Here is a 27,375-nt window from a genome sequence, read left to right as displayed (position 1 = left end):
AAAAAACTACTTTAAATTTCATATGGAACCAAAAAAGAGCCCACATAGCCAAGACAATCCTAAGCAAAAAGAACAAAGCTGGAGGCATCATGCTACCTGACTTCAAATTATACTACAAGGCTTCGGTAACCAAAATAGCATGGTACTAGTACTAAAACAGACATATCGGCCAATGGAACAGAACAGAGGCCTCAGAAACAATGCCACACATCTACAACCCTCTGATCTTTGACAAACCTGACAAAAACAAGCAATAGGGAAAGGATTCCTTATTTAATAAATGGTGTTGGGAAAACTGGCTAGCCATATGCAGAAAACTGAAACTGGACCCCTTCCTTACACCTTATACAAAAATTTACTCAAGATGGATTAAAGACTTAAATACAAGACCTAAAACCATAAAAACCCTAGAAGAAAACCTAGGCAATACCATTCAGGACACAGGCAAGGGAAAAGACTTCATCACTAAAACACCAAAAGCAGTGGCAACAAAAGCCAAAATTGATAATCAGGATCTAGTTAAACTAAAAAGCTTCTGCACAGCCAAAAAAACTATCATCAGAGTGAACAGACAACCTACAGAATGGGAGAAAAATTTTGCAATCTATCCATCTGACAAAGGGCTAATATCCAGAATCTACAAAGAACTTAAACAAATTTACAAGAAGAAAACAGACAACCCCATTAAAAAGTGGGTGACAGATATGAACAGACACTTCTCAAAAGAAGACATTAATGCCACCAACAAAAATATGAAAAAAAGCTCATCATCTCTGGTCATTAGATAAATGCAAATCAAAACCACAATGAGATACCATCTCACGCCAGTTAGAATGGTGATCATTAAAAAGTCAGGAAACAACAGATGCTGGAGGATGTGGAGAAATAGGAACACTTTTACACCGTTGGTGGGAGTGTAAATTAGTTCAACCATTGTGGAAGACAGTGTGGCGATTCCTCAAGGATCTAGAACCAGAAATACAATTTGACCCAGCAATCCCATTACTGGGTATATACCCAAAAGATTATAAATCATTCCAGCATAAAGACACATGCATGCATGTGTTTATTGCAGCACTATTCACTATAGCAAAGACTTGGAACCAATCCAAATGTCCATCAATGATAGACTGGATAAAGAAAATGTGACACATATACACCATGGAATAGTATGCAGCCATAAAAAAGCATAAGTTCATGTTCTTTGCAGGGACGTGGGTGAACCTGGAAATTATCATTCTCAGCATACTAACACAGGCACAGAAAATGAAACACTGCATGTTTTCACTTATAAGTGGGAGTTTAACAATGAGAACACATGGACACAGGGAGGGGAACATCACACACTGGGGCCTGTCAGGGGATGGAGGGCTGCGGGAGGGATAACATTAGGAGAAATACCTAATGTAGATGATGGGTTGATGGGTGCAGTAAACCACCTATTAACAAACCTGCACGTTCTGCACATGTATCCCAGAACTTAAAGTATAATAAAATAAAATAAAAATAAATTAAATAATTCAAAACAAAACAACAAAAAAAGAAGCCACTCTTTTTAGACGAAACTCAGTGTGAGCAAACGGAACACTTAGTGCATTTTATAGGTCAATGGAAGATGAAGGTTATCTGAGGAATGGTCCACTCAACTCCTGCTTGCATGTACGTATTTCCTTGTCAGGGCTAGGAAATTCTCCCCACCTATCCTTTTGATCACCATGGCTGTGATTGCCAGGGACAAAGGAGGAAAAGGACAGAGCCAGATAAAAAAGAAACAAAAGTCAGTTTGTTTAAATTGCCAGGGAATAATGCCTTTGGCTAAAGGAAGTCAACCCAGAACATCCTGTTCTAGTTAATAAAGTGCATCTGTCTCCCATTTAAGTAAGGAAAACAATCTCTGCATTTGTGGGGGCTGCTCAGACATTGCCACCTTCACTCCCACCCAAACTCGCGGATGGCGAGGAGTGTCTGTCCTTTCCCGAGAGCAAGCTGCTCCTTCTGAATATTAAAGTCCCAGGCAGGTCACATGCATTTAAGCACAAACTCACTTTTTCAGATGCAAATCTCAAAGCTTTCACTAAAAAAAATAAGCTAATTCCCTCCGTGATTGAAATCTGTATGATTTAGACACAAAAATAAATGTTCCTTCTCTCCTCTATCTCTGTTCCAAAGTATTTCAGCAATGTGGGATCTAGATACAATTCACTTACTCCATGTGACATTCATGTCAAATAACAGCTGAACAACCTTATGCTTTGGAAGGACTCCTTCTCCTGCCACCTTCCTAAGATCTATTCCGGCATCGATTCCCAAGTCGCGGCATCAAATAATCCATGACAGATTCTGGATTGCCCAGCTGGTCTGTCTGGGAAGGTGCCCATTTGTGAATCAGAGCTCTCAGCAAAAAAAAAAAAAAAAATGACACTTCTGCAGATAAGCCTGCAAGCTTTTTCTTGTCAGAAAATGAAAAGTATGTGTTTTCATTTACTTTTGCATTTTCCACCCTTAAATGCCAGAAACCTCAGAGGCAAATTTGTAGCCACGGTGCTCCAATCTGCAAGAAAAATGAAAGACTGCGAGGGTTGGAAGGAGCCCTGAGATCACCTACCAACATCGTCACTTTATAGATGAGGAAAGTGAGGTCCAGAAAGGGGGAGGATTATAGGTCATGCTGCTAGTTCATGACAGGAACCCATATTTCATGACTCCCAGCTCCATCTACTAATGTACAGTGGACCATGGAAATATCTACTACTCCTACCTCCTTCTGATGGTCTCTGTTCACTTTGCAGTGAGCTGCCTTTCATCATCCTTTCGTCTGGTGGTTCTCAAAGTGTGGTCCCTGGCCAGAAGCATCAACATAACCTGGACCTTGTTGATACATAAATTCTCTGGTCTCCTCCCAGACTTGCTCACTGTGTTTTAATAAGCCCTCCAGGTGAATTTAATGCTCACTAAAGTTGAGATACTTACTTTAACCTGTTAGCTCCATCCAGCCTATTCACAAGGGATCAGATCCATCTGATTTCATAGCTCTTTTTCAGTTTGGCTGTTCTAGTTACCTAAGGCAGAAGTTCACTTAAGTTACCTCTGGAGAAAGAGTGCCTATTGTAAAGTTTTGGACAGGAACTGGAATGGAAAGCTGTCATGAACTGAGGCAGCTCGAGGGACCACTCTCTCTGTGTTTTTCCCTGTTTCTCTCCCATCCGCTCTTATCTCCTCTCTCCAAAATATTCCTTTACTTCCAGCTCTATTATTTTCTGTTTCTTCTTAGCTGGCTTTTGCCATTGGCCTACCACAACCTAACTCTAAAGTCTAAACCACGGTATCCTTTTTGCTTTAATTTTTCTTCCCAAGTGGAAAATTCTTTCTATATGACTTCTATCATGTCTCATTTCAAATTCCTGCAAAGGACATTAACTGGCTCAGTGCATCTCTTGAGCCAGGCCACATTGGTCACACGGTTACCTAAATGATTAACCACCCTTGAGCCAGATGTTTGCTCCTATCTAATCAATTATTGCCATCACATGAGTGGGCAGCTATTACCATTACAAAGTAGGTGATTACATGGGGGAATCAAGAGAATAAGAGTGAAACTTGGAAGTGAGACTTCTGTGTAGTGATAGGAACTTGTGTACTGAGAGGAAATTGGGGGAGAGAGGAGGATGGCAGATGTAGAACTCCCCCACCAACCCTGTGAATGAGATGAGGGAGCTTGGGTGGTGGGGCTGAACAATTTGGCTTACTGAAGGTTGAGTTGGAAACGAAGGTTCTGTTATCTTATTATGACCTCAACCTTCAAGAGTACTTCCAGGTTGGGATGGGCTGGAATATACGGGATGCAGTTTATCAACTCCCTAAAAGTCACAGAAGATTCAAGCTGTAAGGAATTTCAGGGAACACCCAGCTCAGCAGTTCTCAGCCCTGGCTGCCCATTAGAGTCCTCTGAAGAGCTTCTGAAAACCAGAGATGCCTGGGCTCCACTTCAGGGATTCTGATTTACAGCTCCCTAGACACTTCAAGTGCACAGCCAGGACTGAGAATTGGTGCTCTAACTAGACCCTCTTAATTTTACAGGTGGGGAAACTTAGGTTTGGCTGCATAATATTACCATGGATCACTTAAAGATCTATTTCTAACTTGGTTATAGAGTTTGGGTTACTAGATCATAAAATGTTAGAGCTAGAGGAGATCATGGAAGCCATGCAGCAGAACCCTACCACTGTTACTAGAGGCTAATGAGCTAAGTGACTTGCCTAAGGAGTTGTAGCCAGAAAGGGGATGGTTGAGGGGTAGAACCCAGATCTCCTGACTCCCAATCCAGTGCTCTCCCTATAACAGCCAAGGACAAGGGACTAAAAGAGCCAGATGAGACATTAACCAGAACCGGCTGCAGGCCTTGCACACACTCTACTCAAGAAAGCCTTTCCAGCAGCATAGCTGAAAGTCTGGCAGCAGAGTCTGGGTGGAATTGGAATGTCAAGCAGTCTTGGCCAAAGGAATCAGTGCTTTGGTGTCCTGAGATTGGTCAGGAGGCTGGTTTGATGATGCTAGTCCTTGCTTTCTGCTTGCCTCCCAGTTGTCCTGGGAGTATGTGTGTGTGTTTGTGCATATTCCCAATCAATGGACAGCTGGGTTGGAACTGTGTTGTGATGTGCTCAAAAACCATGCCCTGGGTGTCAGGGATCTCTCTATTTACTGGGGCAAGGTTGTCTTTGTTTTCCAGAGTGGCTTTGGTCAAAGTGTTGACATTCATTGGTCTTGCGTAGAGTTGGAAATGGGCTCCAGTGGGTATTTAGGAAGCAGAGGCATGTGATTCATGTCCCAGGGGTCGCTGTGGGTATATGTGCACATGCATGTGCACTTGAGGGTTGCTGGTGGAGGTGGTTGAAGACAAGAAGGTTCCAATGCAAGAAAATGAAGCATACCAGACATATTGAGCAGGAAGCAGGAAACTCCAAGGAGGTAAATGTGAACCTTAACCATATCCTCTTACAGGTATGGGGTAAGGGGGAAGAAGAGATGAAAAAGTAATACCCCTGCTTTAAGCTTATGAGGAACTTTACAATTGATAAAGCATGTTCACATGCGTTTAGCCCTTCTGATCCTCATAACGATCCCACAAGGTGGATAGTTCCTATGATCCAAACTTGCAGTGGAGTAGCTAGGCTCCAAGACCACATGATATTTAGATGAGGGGGCTGAACCACTACCTCTGACCCAGCCCAAGTGCTCTGTCCAACGTGGTATGCTATGCCTCCCAAGTGTGAGTGTGTGTGTGTGCACACATGTGTGTGCCCCTCCTGGGTGCAGATCTGTCTGGCAAGGGAGTTTAAGTGAAGGCCAGAATGAGGTGTCATGTTTACCAGGGCCAAGCAGAAACTGGACTATGAATTCAGGAATATAACACAGGAAATTGGCTCTGGGTCAGCTGTGATTGTCTTAGATAAGTTAGCTTTCATTTTCATCTCAGTGAAATAATAAGCACCTCGAGGGGCTGTTGTAGGGCTCAACAATAATGCACACAAAATAGCTAGACCACGTCCCTCCCATGAGAAGTACATGCATTCAATAAATGGTAACTATTAATATCCTGTATATATGTTATTGGCTGGTGTGCAGAAGACCACCTGTTTGCAGATAAGAAAGACTGCAGCTTGGCTCAGGGCCAAGGGTTGCTGGCTTTGTCCAAATACATCTTCAGGTACTTTCCACAGAGCCTCTGACTATATAAAACCAAGTCCCACTTCCCAGCCTCACCTTTCTAACTCATCACAGCCCGATCTCTTTCCTCACACATACTTGCTAATGAGTTGCTAGTTAAGTGCAAGTACAGATGATTTCAGGTCTGAATCAAACAACAGAGTGTGGCAGTACTTCAGAGGACTGGGGTGGCCTCAGCAGGTTTACAGTGTGTATTCTTCGGTGGGGTGACTGAGTAGATGACAACTCCTGGGGGTCCTGGGTCAAGCAGATCACAGCTGCTGAGCTCTTACTAGCGCCAGGCCCTTTACATTTGGAATCTCACTGAATCTTCCCAAGCAGACATGTGAATAGGTGTTATTTCCATTTTACATATGAGGAAGCTGAGGAGGTGCTAAATTAATTGCCAAAAGTCATCAGGAGCTGAGATTCAAGGCCAAGACTGCCTGGCTTCAAAGTCTGTGCTGCTTCTACTACCTACAACTCAGCCCTCTGACAAAGACACTCCTTCGACCAAAACTTAGTTGGGCTCCTGAGTCTCCTCTGACTAGGTCAGACATTGGGCTTCCCTCCCTGTCCTTGTAGAATCCAGTTTGAGCAAGAATCCTGCTAAGTCGTTTTGGCTAAAATCTTCCACCTACCTTTGGTAACTTGCCACCCTTGTTATCTCAGGACTCTGGCTTGCCTTCAGCAATAATCCCATCCTATCAATTTAACCGGAAACCCCCTATTCTTGATGTTTCCTCCTAGTAATTTTCCAAGCACTGCCCCCCATGCTGTTTCTGGGTTATAAATCCCCATTTGTCCTTATTGGAGTCAGAGTTGAGCCCAATCTCTCTCCCTCACTGCAAGACTCCTCTGCCATAGTTATATGTCTATCGTAGTCCCCTGCTCTCCAGCTCCTGAATAGTCTGCCTTACCATCTTTAACAAGTGTCATAATGTTTTCTTTCAGATCTCCATCATCCATACAGGTTAGACCTATACCAAAGCCGGGAAATGTTAGGTTTACAGGCGGGTGCAGCACATTGCTTGGAGCCCAAGAGGATAAGTCGTGTGAAGACAGGGCTGGTCAAGAGTGATGTGGCCTGGGAAAGGGAGAGTATTCACTGACACTGGACCCCATATTGGCTTCCTCCCCACCCTCTTCCTCTGGGTTGAGTTCTCTCTCAGCCTCCACCCAGCCTCACCTCTGGCTTTCACCTCTTCCAGCTCACACACTAGTGACTGACCTTCAGGGGGCATTCCCTTAGGCCAGGCTCATGGAGGCGCATGCAGAGAATGTGTCAGGTGAGAGGCAGGATGAGGCAGAGGAGGCTCCACCGGAGCCCAGAACCTTCTGTGGTGCCTATCTGCCCAGGGACGCTCAGGTGCCCCGAGATACTCTTTCCCTGGTTGTGAGGTGATGCAGAGCCCCAGGCAGGTTGATGGCTCCATTTTAGCATCAGCTGGATGTAATTAGCTTTGGTGGGGGGCCAGACACTTTTACAGAGGACTTCATTGTTCTTGGGAACCTGGCAGGAGTGTTTATCATTTCAGAAACTGAGAAGGCGCTGACTCTCTCCCTCTCAGCCTCGGGACTGTCCTCCCTTCAGATGCTAATCCACAAAGTAAGTCCAAGCCAGGTCTCAGATGAAGTTCAGGCCTTGGGCGGAGCCCAGACTTTTATTTCTCTCAGGAACAAGGCAGGTGTGGAATCCACACCTGGAAAGCAGCCAGATGGAAACCTAGAGCAACAACTCAGAATGTCACATGTCAAATAACTTAATTGGGTAATCATCTGAAGAAGGGTTTGTGCACAACATATTCGGGAAGTCTGAACCAAGAGTGTGAGGGACTAATTCAAGAAGACGGTTAAGTCCGCCCAAGCCTGCCTCAAGCTCACCCAGCTGCAGGCCCTGGGACCTCGCTGGATCAATTCCTCCCAGGAGAGCTCTAGAAATAGTATTTAGCAATCCCCACCTGAGACCCCTGGGCAGTCAAACATTCCTGGAGCTGCAACGACATCCCACCCAGAATGCCCACCAGCTGTGCACAGTCCTAAACTATAAGAGTCAGTGTAGTGTGGTGGTTGCCTGTCTACACTTTGGTTCAGATTGGGTTGGGCCCTGGCTTTGCTGGTTATAAACTATATGTGACTTTGGGTAAGTTATTTTCCTGTGCCTCAGTTTTCCCATCTGCAATTGAGATAAAAATAGGGCCTACCTCCTAGGGAGGTTGTAATAATTAAATGAGTTAAGATATGTAAATTCAGTCCTGGTGGTTTCCCTGGATTCTGGAGTGGGCTCTGGAGGCAAATTCTACTTTCACAAGCCTGTTGCATATGCAAGGACCTGACACTGATACTAGTTTATCTGGAACCAACTGAAGCCACTACAATCTAGTTTCCATAGGAGCTTATGGAGTGAGGGCTTCCACACATCCTGGCAATAGGGGCCAGGGTGGGATAGACTTGAATTTCCATAAGATCTTAGTCAGGGGAGATGGTTAATCTTGCCTTAGGGGGATAAAGGTCCTCTTCAGGAAAAAGCTGGTTCTGGAAAAGCAAAATTGTGTATGTTTGCATAATCTTGGGTTCGGTTTCCTTCTGAAGTTAAAAGTCTTAGTTTGTTACATGTTCAATGATTCTACTTTCTTGGTAAATATTTAAACATGCAATGTATAATATGACTCTACATCTGTTAATCCTTTCTCCTTTCTATAATAGTTACTGAAGAGAAATAGTCACTGACATTTATCTGGTTCCAATTTTCTGCCAGGTACCTGATCCACGCTTCTCATTTTACCCTCATAATGATTGAAGTAGGTAGTATTGTTACCTCGATTTCATAAATGTGGAGATTAAGGCAGAGAGAAGATAAGAAAATCACCCAGGGTCAAGGAGATTAAAATTCGGGGCTGACTGCAAAGAACCAATTCTTCACAGTGAATACACAGCATTACTTTCCCAACTGAGTGACAATTACTTGCCAAGTATTGGTCTAGTATACACAACTGATCCATCATGTTTCTTGTCCCTTCAAGAAGTTTGTATTCTAGTAGAAGAGAGTTATATACAAACAATAACTAAAAACATGAAAAACAAAAAAGAAAACTATGGGATAGAAGAAATATGTGTAATGGATTTTGAGGAGGCCAAAAAAGGGGTGATCAGTTCAGCCTGAGGGTATAGGGGAGGGCTCCATGGAGAAGTTGACCCTTGGGGTGGGCCTTGAAGGATAACCTGAATTGTGATGAATGGAGACCAAGGAAAGGGGAGATGCAGGAGTTTGAGGCAGACAAGACCATATGTGCATAGGCATGGAGAAGAACATCGGTGTACTTGGGCATGGAGAACAGATCAGAGTAGCTAGAACATTGAATTTTGGAGCTGGGCTGTGACAGGCTTAGATCTATCAAAGTGTTGGTTTTGATTCTTTAAGCCCTAGGGAGCTGCTAAATGCCTCAGATGAAATGCCATGAGCTGATCTGTACAGAAAGGATCATTTCTGCATAGGAACAGGGAAGTATATACAGTCCTGCATCCTTCAGAAATGTACCATCAGCTCCTAATGTCTCTGCCACTATTGGTTTCAGGAATGGGAATAAGACAACAGGAGTCTCTTTCCTGTTGAAACAAGCATGTTGAAGACCAGAACTGCTATGGGAACCTGGCATAGTGGGCCTCTATAGGTTTGCAAAAGCTTAGCTGTTCTGAGTGATGAGGACGTGTCTGCTGCAACAGCCAGACGCACCACCATCAGGATGAGGTTTGATGTGCTGTCCTTTGCCAATGGTAACAGTGGGACCCAGAAAGAAACAGGACTGGCATTGGGAACACACTGTAACCATCTTGCAATATTCAACCCAAATGCTGGCTACAAAACTAGAAGATTGTTTTTCTAAATTAAAGCCGTTTTGAATTCATGATTACATGTTCCCCATATAATGTGTGATTTACAAACACTGACTTATAAATTCTACATAAATGTAAATTACACATCTGTGCACAGTATGTTACATATTTGAACGTAGACTAGAACAATGTTCCATTACATATAATAAACCAGGTAGCTCTTTTAACATTAGTGCTAGAACTATGTATTTATGATTATAAGGCAACTTCCCCTGAGGACCCTACCATTTTTTCTTTTTTTAAAACATATATTCTGAAGTCATTATGAAAAAAAAAACTGATTGCTTTAGAAAACTGCTCAAAATTCTTTGGCTTTGAAAGAAAACGGAGTGCCAAAATTTTGTCTAATAAAATGACATTTAAAGTAGAATCTGAGTCAAGCCTGAAGGAAGATATGCTGGTTTTTCGAGACAGCAAAAAAATTCAGTCTTTGGTATCCAACATTCTATTATTCATTGGCCTGAATTGGCAGGAGAGCTGTTGGTACTTTGGAGATGACCAGAAAGGGCGAGAGAAGTGACAGGTTGATAATGAGAGAAATACAACCTGAACTCTCTCAGGTCAACTCTGAGCATGCTGGGCATTTATTATTTGGAAGTGAAGAAGATTCGATATCCCCTAGCTAGCTACTCTTTCCGCTCATTTATCTGCTTACAGGATCATTTTCCTAAGCAAATGCTTCAAATCAAATGTCTTTTTGTTGGACCACTGACCCATTCAGGAGTTAGCCTCCAGGGTCCCAATACATGCATGAACGGTGGAAAGAATTTATTCCCCTCTATGAGGCAGCCCCTCCCGGAGCCCTCACTCCACGGGGGCTCACCGGGGCCTGCGGAAGGTGAGGCCATAGTGCTGACAGGCCAGGCCCACGGTGGGTGTGTACACGATAGGCATGAACTTCTCCACATCCGAAGTCAGCACTCGGTAGAAGAGCTTCTCGTTCCGGTCTTGGAGTGTCATGAGAATGATGTACCTTGGAAAGGGAGAGAAAAAGCAAGCTGACATGGGGTAGAAGCAGGCCCTGATGACTCTGTGGTGTAGTGCAAAGACCCAGGGCTCCCACTCCTGCCCAGCTACAAGGGCACCTTCATGGGCAAGCCATCTGCCCTGAGCATGAGCTTCAACAGCTACGAAATGTGAAGATGACCTGCTTGTGGTGCTTATTATTATACATGGTGAAGGTACGGTTCTAAATATTTTACAACAACTCCTTTAAAACCTCCGATGGCTTGTGAAGTAGGGATTATAATTCTTGCTATTTTAGAGGCAAGGAGACTAATGTAGAGAGAAACTGACTCACCCCAGGTCCATGGCAGGGTGGGAATGTGAATCTAAGCAGTCTGACTCTGGAATCTGTGCTCTCAACCATTGTTCAAGATGCTTATGATATTATGTGAACATTAATGAAATGACAATAGCATAGTAACATTCTGGGGGTGGGGTAGGGTAAAGGAAAATCCTGGGCATATAAGCACTCTATGGACTGGCCTCTCCTACCACACTGGGCTGGTTCCTGTCACAAATTGTGATTTCTAAAAATAATCTCTCTTTTACCTGATCCCTGAAACCTGAAATCACTAAGCCAGGAAAAGAGCCTTCCATTCAGACTCCTAAGAATGCAAAAACCTCTGTGAGAGAAAACCTAGGGGTTGAAATCCACAATTAAGTGTGACTGCTAATATCACAACCTTTCTGGATAATAATCTTGGGGAGAGTACCAAGGTACTTGATGCTCTGGCATGGGGAGGGATGGGAGAAATGCTCTAACAGGGGGAAAACATCTGTGGTCTGGTGAAATGATCACTGGGCATGACATCAGGATCCTGGGTTTGAATCCCAGCTCTGCCATTTATTAGCTGTGTGAACTTGGGGAAGTCTTGTGTGACCTCTTGGGTCTCAGCCTTCTCCTCTCTACCAAAGGAATTGGTCTTTTGGTGGAAAACTAAAAACTGTGCTCTGGAAGGTGTTTCTAGCAAGAGAGGACTGATACTCAGGAAAAGCCAGGATCTCAGCCCATTGCCAGTGTGGGATTCTCTTACCCAATAGCCATTTGTGCACATCTTTTCCCAGTTCTACCCTCAGTTATGTCAAACTGGTAACCTGAAACTAGCCATCATACAAGTATTTACACTATGGAATCTGGCGGATGCCATAATTTCCTACCCCATTCCTCACCCCACACAGAGAACCAGTTATTAAAGATTTACCAGCACACCACTGCCCTTACTCGAAAGAACATGAGGAGTTTTCTTAGCATGTCCCCAAGCACCCTGTAAAATGAGGGACTCCTGGAAATAAGCGGGTCAAGGTGGTCAAGCAGCATCAGGGATGAGCCTCTAGAACTCCCAGGAATGGGCACACTCTTCTGTCCCTGAACCTGGAATGTTTCCCCAGATCTATGAGTGAGGCCCATCTAGCTGGAAATAACTGGGGAGGGAAGGATTTTTGAATTTAACGTTTAGAGCTTAATATCTGTAGGAAGAGGATTTCACTTTGGACTTGATTTCTTCTTTATAAATTTAACAAAAGGAGAAGGTTCAGATTATTCAAATTTAGGGCGTGTCTCATCCTGTTAGTTGAATTCACTGTGTCATTTCTGGCTTGCTCTTCAGAGTGACTTAGCTAGACCCAATTAGAGTTAGATAAAAAAGAGGGAGAGGATATTTGGCCTGACTACAGTATGGCCTTGGAGTTAATGTGACTAACACCCTTTGAGTTTAGAGCTTTGGGAGTAGGAGTGGAGGTATGAGCAGAGGCTTCCGTGCTCATCACCACTCAGAAGCAATGGATGGTATGAGGGAAACAGAGGAATATGAGTGCAGGGTGACCCTGGCATGCTGCTGAGCTCTGCCCCTATGGGGACAGCCACACCCTCAAGGACCCAAAGTCTTGGCCAGTTTGTTCTATAGATTGAACTGGCCGAGTTCTAGAGTTTGTTTGTTCTAAAAGGGGGATTCCTTATCTTCTTCCTACATTTCTGCTAGAGCCAATAACAAGGTGACATATTTACTTGACAAACGCTGACATACTGCCTACTATGTGCCAGGCACTGTTCTAAGCACAACACAAATACTAAGGAATTTAATCCTCGTAACAACCCTATGAGTTTTCCCTGTGGTACTCATTGTACTAATGGGAAAAGACCCATAGAGGCTAAGTAACTTTTGCTAAGTAACTTTTGCTATTAAGAGGTAGAATATGGATTTGAACTCGGTCTAGTACTAGAGTCTAGTCTTGTAGCCACTGGTCTCTGCTGCGTCTTAGCTGTGGCATACCAGAGAAATGAAAAGCATAGACTCTGGAGCCAGGTCTCTGTGTTCAAATTCCAGCTGTGCCCATTTATAGCCATGCGACCTGGGAAGTGACTCCCTTGTTTAGTAAAGCTGATAAAGTTGACCCCATGATTCCCCATTGGCTCTTTATGTCTGGATCTCTATTGGAGGAGAACTCAGAGAGGAGGCAGGGTTATTAACTGTTGCCCATAGCCTCCAACAAATGACATCTAGGCCTATCCTAAGGCGTCCCCTGTCCATTTCCCTCTCCCCCACCACGTCCCCCTAATTCCAGGAACCCAAGCTACGTACCACTTCCTTAACATGCCTGTCTCTACGTCTTTGCTCCACTTCGTCCCTCTCAGTGAAACATTCTCCCTGAACCCCACTGCTGTCTGCTGAAGTCTTATCAGTGCTTCTTATGCTGACTCAGCTTCTACCACTTCCCAGAGGCCCTTCCAGACTCCACTGGTTGGAATGCAGTTTCCCTTTCCAGTTCCCCCAGGACATGTCGGCTGTGTCTCAGTCGTAACAAGCCTTGTCTCTCAGGGAGACTATGAATCCTTTAGAAGGTAGGGCTGAGTCTGGGATCTCTTTGGGGTCTCAGCCTTTTTTAGCTGGAGAGTTTCCAGAAAACCCTCTGTGAAGCATAGGAAACAGACAGCTCAGCTCAAGGACCAGGCAGAGAGAACAGAGGCTAGGTACTGACTTGTCCAGGTCACTCTGCTGCCGCTCATAATATCTCATGATTCGGAGGAGCTGGACATCCTGACTCAGAAAGCAGGGTGGGATTAAGCCGTGGATTCCAAGCTGCAGTCTTTCTTCAAGGGTAAAGGCCATCCCCTGGCAAGAACAAGAAAAAAACACCCACACATAAGTGCATACACAGGAAACAAAGGAACAAAAGGGGTCCCACCCACAGACAGGTAAAAGTCAGTGTGACTCAGTAGAAAGGTCCCTCAACTCAAATCCCACCTCTGCTGTTTAAGTAGAAGGGTCATCTTGTGCCGGTTACTTTGACACTTCTGAACTTCAGCTTCCTCATTGGAAAAAATGGGGAAACTGTATCATCAGGGTTTTTCTGTTTTTTTTTTTTTGTTGTTGTTGTTGTTGTTGTTTTGTTTTTATATACATATGTTTTATTTTATTTTTTAGAACAGTGATATGGTTTGTCTCTGTGTCCCCACCCAAATCTCATCTTGAATTGTAATCCAAATTCATAGTCCCCATGTGTTGAGGGAGGGACCTGATGGGAGGTGATTGGATCACGGGGGCTGTTTTCCCCATGCTATTCTTGTGGTAGTGAGTGAGTTCTAATGAGATCTGGTTGTTCGATAAGTGTCTGGTGCTTCCCCCTTTTCTCTCTCTCCTGCCGCCATGTAAGATGTGCCTGCTTCCCCTTCACTTTCTACCATGATTGTAAGTTTCATGAGGCCTCCTCAGCCATGTGGAACTTGGAGTCAATTAAGCCTCTTTTGTTTGTAAATTACCCAGTCTCAGGTAGTATCTTTATAGCAGTGTAAAAACAGACTAATACAAACAGTATTTACAGAAAAACTGAGAAGACAGTACAGAGTTCCCATATACCCCCTCAACCAGTGTCCCTGATTATTAACATTTGACATTAGTATTATACTTTCATTAGAGTCAATGAACCAGTAATGATCCATTATTATTAACTAAAGCCTTCAGTTTATTCAGATTTTTTAAAGTTTTTATCTAATACATATACAGATATATATAAATATATGTGTGTGTATATATATATGTAAAGATATGTGTGTGTGCATATATATACATATACATATATATATATATATGTAATTCCAGGACCCCATCCAGGATCCTATATTAAGTTTAGTCATCATGTCTCCTTAGGCTCCTCTTGGCTTTGACAGTTTCCCAGATGTCCCTTGTTTTTGACAACCTTGACGGTTTGGAGAAGCCCTGGTCAGGTATTTTGCACATACTCCTCTACTGGAACTTGTCTGATGTTTTTCTCATGGTTGGATTGTGGTCATGGGTTTTTGGAAGGAAGATCACAGAAGTAGAGTGCCATTTTCATCACATCAGACCATGGGTACATATAATAAATGTGATTATCACTGTTGATATGAACCTCGATGAGTGGCCAAAAGTCATGCTTGTCAGGTTTCTCCACTCTAAAGTTACTCCTAGCCTTGGCCATTGGGAGTGTTTTCGGTTGGCTCTTGCATTTCTTTGACCTACTACCCATAATGTAACAGTAGTGGGTTTGTTGGTTTTTTTGTTTTTGTTTTGAAATTCCTTACTTTCTGGCACTACAAGATGCTCCAGGTTCCTCTTGTACATTGCCAGCTGTGGTCCTAGACTAAACCATTTCTCCAAGGATCCCCAATTCCTTTTTCGGAGCATGGTTATTAGAAGGCAAGATTTGGGCACTATTTACTACTTGTGTCCCTTGCTTATTTCTAGTCCCTGTCAGTTAACAGAGCAAGGAAATATACATGTGTATATTAAAACTGGAGTATAACCACATATCTATGAAGTTTTCTATATTTAACCATCTGAACCTGTATTAAGCTGAACATAAGTTCATACTAATGTCTCCAATGTGAATTCATTACCACATGGATCATTTTAACCCCATCACCTTGCTAAACTGTGAATTCCCACTCCAACAATAAAAAGTTTGGCTTTGACCATCTTCCATTTATGTACTTAATGGCTTAATTTCAGTATACCCATATAGCAGTGTCAAAATTGTTAACCTGAACCACTGTGGGAAACAACTTTATAGAGTACAGTGGTTATGTGCAGTTCTCTTTGCCTTTATTCTAACAGACTCCACTCATTTCCAAAGTTACTTAAGTCAAAACTTTTTCCCTCTACTCTCTTCACTGAGATTGTTACATCATCTGTAATACAATTAGATTCTCCTATCATAGTCTGCATCCTTTCTGGAATCCCCCAACCTATTAAATGATTTTTTAAAAATCTGGACACATTAAGGTTCATTCTTTATGCTGTAAATTCTATGGGTTTGGACAAATGCATGTCATGCATCCACCACTACAGTATCATACAAAATAGTTTCGCTGCTTTAAAAATTCCATGGGCTTTACTTGTTCATCTCTCTTTCCTCCCCCAAACCTCTGGTGACCACTGACCTTCTTTACTGACTCTACAGTTTCATCTTTTCCAGAATGTCATACAATTGGAACCATAAAGTATGTAACTTTTTCAGACTGGCTTCTTTTACTTAAAAATATGCACCTAGAGTTCATCCATGTATTTTCATTCTTGATAACTCATTTATTATCATTGAATAACATTCCACTGTACATTTGTACCATAGTTTGTTTCTCCACTTATTGAAGAAAGCTTGGTTGCTTCCAGCTTTTGGTGATTATAAATAAAGTTGCTGTAAATATTCCTGTGCAGGTTTTTATGTGAACATACGTTTTTAAATCAGTTGGATAAATATGTTGGAGTGCAACTGCTGGATCATATGGTAAAACTATGCTTAGCTTTGTAAGAAACTGCCAAACTTTTCTAAAGTGGCTGTACCATTTTGCATTCCTGCTAGAAGTGAATGAGAGTTTCTGTTGCTCTACATCCTCTCCAGCAACTGATATTGTCAGTTTTTTGGATTTTAGTTGTTCTAATAGGTGTATAGTGATATGTCATTATTGCTTTAATTGGCAATCCTCTATTGACATATAATGCTGAGTATCTTTTCTTTTTTTCCCTTAAATTTCAGTCTTTATTTTAGATACAGGGGTACATGTACAGGTTTGTTACACAGGAATATTGCATGATGCTGAGGTTTAGGGTAGAGATCCTATCACCCAGGTAGTGTGTATAGTACCTGATATGTAGGTTTTCAACCTCCAGTATCCTCCTTTCTCCCCCATCTAGTAGTCTGCACTGTCTATTCTTCCCATGTTTAAGTCCATGTGTGCTCAATATTTAGCTCCCACTTGTAAATGAGAACATGTGGTATTTGGTTTTCTATTCCTGCATTAATTCACTAAGGATTATGACCTCCAACTGCATTCATGTTGCTGAAAAACATGACTTCACTCTTTTTTAAGGCTGCATAGTATTCCATGGTATATATGTACCACATTTTCTTCATCCACTCTCTCACTGAGGGGCACCTGAGTTGATCCCATGTTTTTGCTATTGTGAATAGCACAGAGATGAACATACAAGTGCATGTGTCTTTTTGGTAGAATGATTTATTTTCCTTTGGGCATATACTCAGTAATGGGATTGCTGGGTCCAATGGTAGCTCTGTTTTAAGTTTGAGAAATCTCCGGACTGCTTTCCGTAGTGGCTGGACTAATTTACACTACATTTACATTTACAGTGTATAAGCATTCTCTTTTCTCATCAGCCTCCCCAGTATCTGTTGTTTATTGACTTTTTGATAATAGCCATGCTGACTGGTGTGAGATGGTATCTCATTGTGGTTTTAATTCACATTTCTCTGATGATCAATGATGTTGAGCATTTTTTCATGTTTGTTGGACACTTGTATGTCTTCTTGTATGTTTTTGCTGCAGTTGCTTTTGAGGACTTAGTCAAACGTTCTTCGCCAAGGTTGACGTTGAAAAGAGTATTTCTTACATTGTCTTCTAGGATTTTTTTTTACAGTTTGATGTCTTATATTTAAATCTTTGATGCACTAAGTTAATTTTTACATATGGTAAAAGGAAGAGGTCCAGTTTTAATCTTCTGCATATGGCTAGCCAGTTAGACCAGCACCATTTATTGAATAGGGATCCCTTTCCCCATTACTTGTCTTTGTCAGCCTTGTTGATGATCAGATGGTTATACGTGTATGGCTTTATTTCTGAGTTTTCCATTCTGTTCCATTGGTCTCCAAGTCTGTTTTTGTACCAGTACCATGCTGTTTTGGTTACTGCAGCTTTATAGTATCGTTTGAAGTCAGGCAGTATGATGCTTCCAACTTTGCTGTTTTAACTTAGGATTGCTTGGCTAATTGGACTCTTTTTTGCTTCCACATGAATTTTAGAATAACTTTTCTAGTTCTGTGAAGAATGACATTGGCAGCTTAATAAGAATAGCATTGAACTTGTACATTGCTTTGGGCAGTGTGGCCATTTTTACAATACTGATTCTTCCAATCCATTAGCATGGAATGTTTTTCCATTTATTTGTGTTGTCTCTGATTTCTTTCAGTAGGGTTTTGTAGTTCTCCTGGTAGAGATCTTGCTTTTCCTTGGTTAGCTGTATTCCTAGGTATTTCATACATTTATTTTCTATCTGTATATCTTCTTTGGTAAAGTCAGTAGGGAAATGCAAATCAAAGCCACAATATGATACACTGTACCACTTTATACCCACTAGAATGGCTGAAATTAAAATACACACGTACACACACACACACACACACACACACACCAGGAAACCAGTGTTGGTGAACATGTGGAGAAATGAAAACTCTGGCTGGTACATTGCTTGTGAGAATGTAAAATATTGCAGCCTGTATGGAAATTGTAGTGGTCCTCAAAAAGCTAAACATAGAATTACCATATGACCCAGCAATTCTGCTCCTAGGCATATACCCAAAGGAATTGAAAGCACGGACTTGAACAAATAATTATATGTCAATGTTCATTGCAGCATTATTTACCATAGTCAAAAAGTGGAAATAACCCAGGTGTTCATCAACATATGAATGGATGAACAAAATATATATACATGCAATGAAAATTTATTCAGCTATAAAAAGGAATGAAGTTCTGCTCTGTGCTACTTCATGGATAAACCTTGAAAACACTATGCTAAGTAAAATAAGCCAGACACAAAAGGGCAAATATTGTGTGATTCTACTTATATGAAATGTCTGGAACAGGAAAATTCATAAGGACAGAAAGTAGCTTTGAAGTTACCATGGACTTGAAGTAAGGGAAGTGATGGCTATTGATGATTGGTTACAGAGTTTCTGTTTGGAGTGAGAAAAAGTTTTAAAAATGGATAATGGTGATGGTTTTACAACATTGTGAAAGTACTTAGTGCCACTTAATTGTACAATTCAAATTGTCAAAATGGCTAATTTTATGTTATATATATTTTACTACAGCTTACAAAACTACTAAGGTAATATATCCCAAACTGTTGAATTATACAACCTTAAATGGGTGAATTGTATGGTATATAAATTTATTTCAAAAAAAATTTTTTAAATAGTTCTTTGCATGTTTTGAATATAAGCCTTTTACCGGACATGTATTATGTAAATATTTTTCCTAGTCTGTGGCTTGTCTTTTCATTCTCTTGGCAGTGTCTTTCACAGACCAGCATTTTCTAGTTGAATGCTGGGGAGAGAGATGGGGAATAAGATGTCATGGAGTCTCTGACCTGGTCACAGTCAAGCCCTGGAGAGGCAAGGTTTGCTGGAAGAAGTTGCAGGAACTGTTCTCATAAAAGACACTGTGAGAAAGGGACATAAGCTGCCCCACCTTTATCCCAAGATGAGAAGGGGCAAAACATGGTGAAAAACAGAGACTTTTTCTGTGTAGAACTCAGGGTGGCCCTGCTGGAGTGAGGGCTGCCCTGGCACTGGAGCTCCTGGACACACTCAGCTTTCTCACGGGAGGCACTAGCAAGACTGACAATAGTGATCCCCTGAGTGGCTCCATGGGCGGCAGACATCAAGAAGGAAGGGGCCAGAATCCCCATGGGGGGATTGCGCAGGCCTGCTAATGTGACCCCTGTTGAATTCAAGGCTGATCATAGCTGGGGCAACTCTTGGTTAAGTCTTTTATCTATACTGAGTCCCAAATAATGCAAGTTTCCTCCTAAAAGTGAAGAAAACTGTGCGGGTGATAAATGAGACCTCAATTATGCTGTTGACAGGCAGCTTCTCCCAGATTTCCTTGGGGAGAGGAAACCCACAAAGGTAGGGAGCATCAGAGCTCCCTTCATTCCTCCGCCACCTCAAAATGATTTCATCCAAAATTATTACAAGCCCTTTGATAGGGAATTACTAACCATAGGGAGATTCAAACCCATATATTGATTATCCTCACCTTAGAGGTGTTGCTATCATTAGCTCTAAAGAAGAGACTTTAATGAATATCTAATCTTATTCTGACTTTCCTTACAACCACATTGTGAGGAAGATTTTACAACCTTCCCTTTACAGTTGAGAAGGCTAAACAAGAGAGGTTACATAATGTTCCTGAAGTTCCATGGCTATTACTTCATACTCTATTGCTTCTTAAACTAGGAGGCATTTTATAATCAATAAGTATAATTTTTTTCCTGATGATTTTCTTTGACTAGAGGTACGTGATAAAACCATTTGTATTCTTGCCACTATAGTGCACATCCTCCCAGGACTTTGGTGAGACGGACCTCAGAAAATGTGATGGGGTGTCAGGGGAGTTGTGAGAAAGGAGTGGATAAAAAGAAAAAAGAGAGTGGCTGGGCGCAGTGGCTCACACCTGTAATCCCAGCACTTTGGGAGGCTGAGGCAGGTGGATCACCTGAGGTTGGGAGTTCAAGACCAGCCTGACCAACATGGAGAAACCCCATCTCTACTAAAAATACAAAATTAGTCAGGCATGGTGGTGCATGCCTGTAATCCCAGCTACTCGGAAGACTGAGGCAGGAGAATTGCATGAACCTGGGAGGCAGAAGTTGCAGTGAGCTGAGATCACGCCATTGCACTCCAGCCTGGGCAACAAGAGTGAAACTCTATCTCAAAAAAAAAAAAAAAAAAAAAAAAAAAGAGAGAGAGAGAGAAAAAGAGTGAATGAAAGACTCCTTGGCTACTCCCAATTTCCTCTTTGTTTTGTAATTTTGGATCTTTAAAACTTTGAATACTGGACTTCTTTTGTATTTTTACAAAGTAATAAGGGCAACTTACGATAGAAGAGTGCCCGAGACTGGGCACTTTCACCAAATGCCTTTAGGCAGGTGACTGTTCACTGCCTCAGTAAAGATTATGATCACCGTTCCTTGGCCCAGAGCATCCTAGGGAGGCCCAGGTATCTAATTATGACATCATCTTTGTTAATGATCACCGTGGCTTTTAACAACAGTCCACTTCTCTCTACAAGGAGAAATGTTTTTCTTGGCTGACTGCCACCAACTTCTTTTTTATTTGAGGAAAAGGGATGACTGTTTAGCAACTGGTAATTTCAGGGATTACAAAATAATACTTCTTGAAGCTACTTTTCATCCTGAAGCTAATAATAAGCCAACCTCAGATTTACAAGTCTGCAAAGCAGAAATGCAGGCACTGTAGTTGCACCACGGCCTCCAACATAGGACAAGCACAAGACAGTTCACTAGGGCTTAAGGGGGAAGTGTGAGAACTTACATTTCTCTACAAAAGAAATGAACTTTGGTAATCGGCACTCAGGTGCTTGTTCTGTGTATGTAAAAAAGTCATAGGGCATATGAGGGGTCTGAAGGTAAGAGTAGGGACCGTACAACATGTACAAGTCCAAGGAGTTTAGAAGTTACAGTTTCTGTGTGTCTAGTAAATAGAGTTACAGATTATATTATCTAGTTTTAACAAAACTCTCAATATAGGATAGGCGGCTTTTGAAAAATGGCTGACTCTCACAGTGATATTTTAACCTCATACGCTTGTGGAATTCAGCGAGGACATGCTGGTAGGGACCTGCCTATTGTTACTAGTTTTAAATGTCTCATCTGTTACAGTGCCACTGCTCTGACCTCTCCAAGTCAGGTGTAGTCCCCACCTGCTCTGGATTCTCCCAGGGAAACTTTGGATCTCCTCAAGATCTAACAACCAATGGGTTAATGTCTGGAATAGTAGGAGGCCTCGAGACCCTTCCCTAGCACTAAAGACCTGTGACCATTTTGACTGGTCAGTGCTTATGCTGAATCATTTTAAATCTTTTAACTATCACTCCTGACTTTACCTATTTCATCAGCTTTCCTGAATGATCATTTCTGGTTCAGCTACTGAACTCTACCCATGGGCTTGGCCCTGCCCAAGTTACCAGGATGAAATTTACTGGCATCGGAGAGAGGATATTTCAATAGCTCCCACCAGCAAATGGCAGGGCGCAAAGGCAGCAAGCCCCTTAGATGGTGCTTCTGTCCCAGCCTCCTGCTGTTCAGATGCCCGGGCTTCCCAGTGCCCATTCCTTATGTCTGAGTTTGTCCAGGGTTCAGTCTCCCAGTACTGCTTTGTGATCTGCCTAGTGCCTCTAGACCCAGAGTCCTACCGTGTACCTGACAATCTCTTCTCGTTCATTCAACAAACATCCATGAGCTCCTACTTTAGGCCAGGTCTGCCATGTTAGACACCGGGGATTGTTGAACAGAACAGGTCCTGGTCACTGCCCTCAAGCGTCTACTAGAGGAGACATGTGGGTTAACATACAATAGCAATCCTGGGCCTCTGCCTTGGGCAAGCTGCTTCTCTCACTTATTAAATGAAGTGCTGGCCATTTCATGTGTTGTGGGATTAAATGAAATAATGCAGGTAACATGCTTAGCACAGATATTGGCACATAGGAAGTGCTCAGTGAACACCAGCAGTTCTCCTTATTACTATTAGTATTGTGTTCACGGGACAGGGTGGCATAAGAGAACTCATGAGCAGATGCTGGAGAGAAGCCTTGAAGGATGGTCCAGAGCTAGTCTGGCAGAAGGGGCTGCAAGCCAGGGGCTGAAGTGACATCACCACATCACAACGTAATTGCTTGTCCATGGGCTCAGCCACCATGCCGGCCTTTGCGGCCCTATGTGTTCTCCCCACACGCATTCTGGCTGTTGTGCTTTGACTCACACCAGCACCCCTGTTCCCCATTCTCTGACTGCTTCCTCCTCCCCTGCTTCTAATCCATAGTCAACCACCTGCAACCTCCAGGAGGCCTCCCTGCCTCCACCGTTCCACACAGCTCTCCTCCTTCTCTCAGAGTCAGTGTCACACAGTTTAGCACATGTAATGTGTCTCCTATTTGATTTCTTGAGTTGTAACCACTAGATAATAAACTCAGGGTGGTGGGGAAGCAGATGCTTTGAAGAAGCTAATGCAAGGTTATTGCAAATAATATTATCATCATCCATAATAACAATGATGACCTTTTATTGGACACCCACTAGGTTGGGTCAGGCACTGAGACAGATACTTTACACTCTCATCCTCTGACTTTGGCAGGAAGGCATGATGATTATTATCCCCACTTTGTGGACTAGGAAACTGAGGTTAGAGGGGTAAGTAACTTGCCCAAAGTCACACAGCAAGCTGGTGGGAAAACCAGGAGTAGAACCCAGGCCTAAATATTTCCAAAGTTCTGAGTCTTTCCTCTGAGCTAATCAACAGCTTCAAGACTTGAAAGATTGTAAAAGTGTTGACTGAATTGGGTTTTTTTGATTAGGGATGTGATTTTTTTACCTACAGAGTCAGGTATCTTAGATTTCAGCTACTGTTGAGCATTCCTCTGTATTTGCCTCAGATCAGTCAGCCCATCTGCAGGCAGGTATGCCTGCACCTCTGAGTTCATGCACTTGGCCCACGGCACACACACAGCCATGTTTCCTTTTACCAGCATCGTTACTCAAGGAAGGATTAGCAGACACTGTATAACAGTAAATGTTTTCTGTTCCATACATCATTACGTCATGCTCTGAACTGACTGTTTATGCTATAACTGGCTTCCTCCATCAATCAACCATGGCAGCATAGAGGGTAGGGCTGTGGGCAATTAGCTCTGAGATTGTACAATTTAAACTGATGAGCTATTAGGGGACCAGAAGGCATTTCCTCCTCCTTGGGCATATTCCTTCTTGACTTTATTTGTTTGGGATTTTTATGAGTTAGGGTGATATGGATTCTGGTTGGAGACAGGAAGTGGGATTACTGAGGCTGCTGTTCTCTGCACTGAACCCCAGCTTTATGAGGGCCCCTGAGCACACTCCTGAGATGGATATATGGGGATCTTAGAAACACAGCATTGGGAAGTCTCCGCAGACACAGACCTGAGAATGGCCTTCCTTCCAGAAATATTTCTGTGATCAGGTGCAATGTTACAGATCCAGAAACACATCATAAATTCCTAAGAGGGGAGTGGAGGATACGCTGCTCATTACTGCCCAGAACCAACCCTAAACCAGCTTAAATCTCAAAGATTGGGCTCTGATGCCATGGGCTGGACTGTCTGCAACCTTCCATGTGTGACATACATAGAAGTTCTTGTTCTGGTTGGGAGATAAGATTCAATTTTCCTTCCATGGGATTCAGCCAGTACATGGAGGTGCTGTGCTCACACAGCCAGCATGGGGGAGTGGGAAGGGAACTGGACAACAAAGGTTCTACATTCAGTTCTTCCCCTGGCTGTGTGATACTAGAGAAATCACTTGACTTCTCTGACTCTGCTGCCTTTACTTGGGTCATTGTGTCAAAGGAGAATGTTAAAATTCTGTGAATTCAAAGATGGGGTTTTAAAAAGTTTTTAAAAGGCTGTGCGTATTGCAGTTTTAAATCTTTTTAGGTTAAAGGTTGTAAGCAATTTGGCAATTGCACTTCAGAGTCCCTTCCTGACTCTTTTCCCTGCAAGACAGTAAGTTTTTTGAGGTCAGGGACTCTGTCTCAATGAACTGCATGTTCCTTTTGCCTCACACAGTAACTGATACAGGGTAAGTATTCAATAAATAAGTGGATGGATGGATTCATTCATTTCTTCAACAAAAAAGTATTAAGTGTCTTCTGTGTGCTTGGTCCTATTTTAGATCCTGTGGAACCAGCAGTGGAAAGATATAGAAAGTTCCAGTTCTCTGTAGGCTCTAGGTGAGCCATTCCTATAACTAGTTTATGGCAGCCTGCCCTCACTATACCACACTGTGGCTATTGAGCACTTGAAATGTGGTCAGTACAACTGAGAAATTGAATTTTGTATTTCCTTTAATTTTAATTAATTTAAATATAAAGAGTCACATACTGTATTGGACAGTGCAGATCTTTCCCACACTGGGGATCACTCCCAGCCTGGCCTAATGGAAAGCATGGGAACTGCGGACTCAGAATCCTGACTTTGGGTCCGGCTCTGGCCACGTGGTGGAGACACCCTGATCTACCTTGATGCAGAGTGACGGTTTGTTGTGTGGAGTAGGCTGGGGAGGGCAGGGTAAATAGGAGTTAGAGATGAATGTCATGCAAGGGAAAGGCGGGAGCTTGGCAGGGAAGAGCCCTAAGGGCCTGTGACCACACCTAGGAGGCAGCAGGCAGGAGAGGCCTTCAGAGGAGCTTGGGATCCTCATTCTGGCCAGCTCAGCTCCTCCAGAGAAGGGAAGTTTAATGATGTGAGGCTAAGGGGAAACTTCAGAAGAGGCAGCACAACTTTCACAGTGAGTGATTTTAAAAGTCAAGGATGAGGAAACAACTTAACACAAAATGACTGAATGTAAAATAGAATCAAATAAAATCCAAGCGACAGGAATTCCTATAACAGGTGGAATGAAGAATGAATCTTTCTTCCCAGAAGCCCTCGTGGGTATATAGTGGAAACAACTAGTACATGTCACAGATGGGTTTTGTTGCATCCAGTAAAGCTCTGAAATAGTCTACAACCTGGTGTATGAAGGCTCTTATTTGTGGGCAGCCCTGGACAAAATAACTAAAGGGATTTTTTTTTTTAAACCTCTGGGATACATGTGTAGAGTGTGCAGGTTTGTTACATAGGTATACATGTGGCATGGTTGTTTGCTGCACCTATCAACCCATCATCTAGGCTTCAAGCCCCGGATGCATTAGGTATTTCTCCTAATGCTCTGCCTCCCCTTGCCTCCCACCACCCAACAGGCTTTGGTGTATGTCGTTCCCCTCCCTGTGTCCATGTGTTCTCATTGTTCAGCTCCCACTTATGAGGGAAAACATGCGGTGTTTGGTTTACTGTTCCTGTGTTAGTTTGCTGAGGATGATGGCTTCCAGCTTCATCCATGTCTCTGCAAAGGATGTGATCTCATTTTTTTATGGCTGCACAGTATTCCATCATATATATCTACCACATTTTCTTTATCCAGTCTATCACTGATGAGCATATGGGTTGGCTCCATGCCTTTGCTATTGTAAATGGTGCTACCATAAACATATGTGTTCATGTGTCTTTATAGTAGAATGATTTACATTCCTTTGGGTATATACCAGTAATGGGATTGCTGGGTCAAATGATATTTCTGGTTCTAGATCCTTGAGGAATTGCCACACTGTCTTCCACAACGGTTGAACTAATTTACAATCCCACCAACAGTGTAAAAGTGTTCCTGTTTCTCCACAGCCTCTCCATCATCTATTGTTTCCTGACATTTTAATAGTTGCCATTCTGACTGGCATGAGATGATATCTCATAGAGATGATTTGCATTTCTCTAATGATCAGTGATGTTTAGCTTTTTCTCATATGTTTGTTGGCCGCATAAATGTCTTCTTTTGAGAAGTGTCTGTTCATATCCTTTGCCCACTTTTTAATGGGGTTGGTAGTTTTTCTCTTGTAATTTTGTTTAAGTTCCTTGTAGATTCTGGATATTAAACCTTGGTGAGATGGATAAATTGCAAAAATTTCCTCCCATTCTGTAGGTTGCCTATTCACTCTGATGCCAGTTTCTTTTGCTGTCCAGAAGCTCTTTAGTTTAATTAGATCCCATTTGTCAATTCTGACTTTTGTTGCAATTGCTTTTGGTGTTTTAGTCATAAAGTCTTTGCCCATGCCTATGTCCTGAATGGTATTGCCTAGGTTTTCTTCTAGAGTTTTTATAGTTTTGGGTTTTACATTTTAGTCTTTATTTTTTTTGGTGTATATGAATGCTTGTGATTTTTGCACATTGATTTTGGATCCTGAGACTTCGCTAAAGTTGCTTATCAGCTTAAGGAGCTTTTGGTCTGACACACTGAAGTGTTCTAAATATAGAATCATGTCATCTGCAAACAGAGACAATTTGACTTCCTGTCTTCTTATCTGAATATACTTTATTTCTTTCTCTTGTCTGATTGCCCTGGCCAGAACTTCTAATACTACATTGAATAGGAGTGGACAGAGAGACCATCCTTGTCTTGTGTCAGTTTTCAAAGGGAATGCTTCCAGGTTTTGCCCATTCGGTATGATATTGGCTATGGGTTTGTCATAAATAGCTCTTATTTTGAGATATGTTCCATCAATACCTAGTTTATTGAGTGTTTTTAACATAAAAGGATGTTGAATTTTATTGAAGGCCTTTTCTGCATCGATTAGATAATCATGTGGTTTTTGAAGTTCTCATGCTGTGTTTTCCAGCTCCGTCAGGTCATTTATATTCCTCTCTAAACCGGTTATTCTAGTTAGCAGGTCCTGGAACATTTTATCAAAGTTCTTAGCTTCTTTCCTTTGGGTTAGAACATGCACCTTTAGCTCAGAGGTGTTTGTTATTACCCACCTTCTGAAGCCTACTTCTGTCAATTCGTCAATCTCTTTCTTCATCCAGTTTTGTGCCCTAGCTGGAGAGGTGTTGAGACCATTTGGAGGAGAAGAGGCATT

The 27,375-nt window shown here is 42.4% G+C and overlaps 1 protein-coding gene across 1 annotated transcript in view; it reads right to left on the bottom strand.

Moving 5' to 3' along the window:
- ME3 (malic enzyme 3, NADP(+)-dependent, mitochondrial) overlaps nt 1-27,375 on the bottom strand; it is a 216,336-nt gene that overhangs the window by 104,076 nt on the left and 84,885 nt on the right. Inside the window, exons 2-3 of the mRNA XM_011984908.1 lie at nt 13,579-13,712; nt 10,421-10,570 (exon numbers count right to left, since the gene is read on the bottom strand). Coding sequence (XP_011840298.1) covers nt 10,421-10,570; nt 13,579-13,709 — 281 coding nt within the window. The 5' untranslated portion in view covers nt 13,710-13,712. The remainder of the gene's footprint in view (nt 1-10,420; nt 10,571-13,578; nt 13,713-27,375) is intronic.

Source organism: Mandrillus leucophaeus, unplaced genomic scaffold (assembly GCF_000951045.1).
Source record: "Mandrillus leucophaeus isolate KB7577 unplaced genomic scaffold, Mleu.le_1.0 Scaffold276, whole genome shotgun sequence".
Taxonomy (NCBI): domain Eukaryota; kingdom Metazoa; phylum Chordata; class Mammalia; order Primates; family Cercopithecidae; genus Mandrillus; species Mandrillus leucophaeus.
This window is presented reverse-complemented; position numbering and strand designations above follow the sequence as displayed.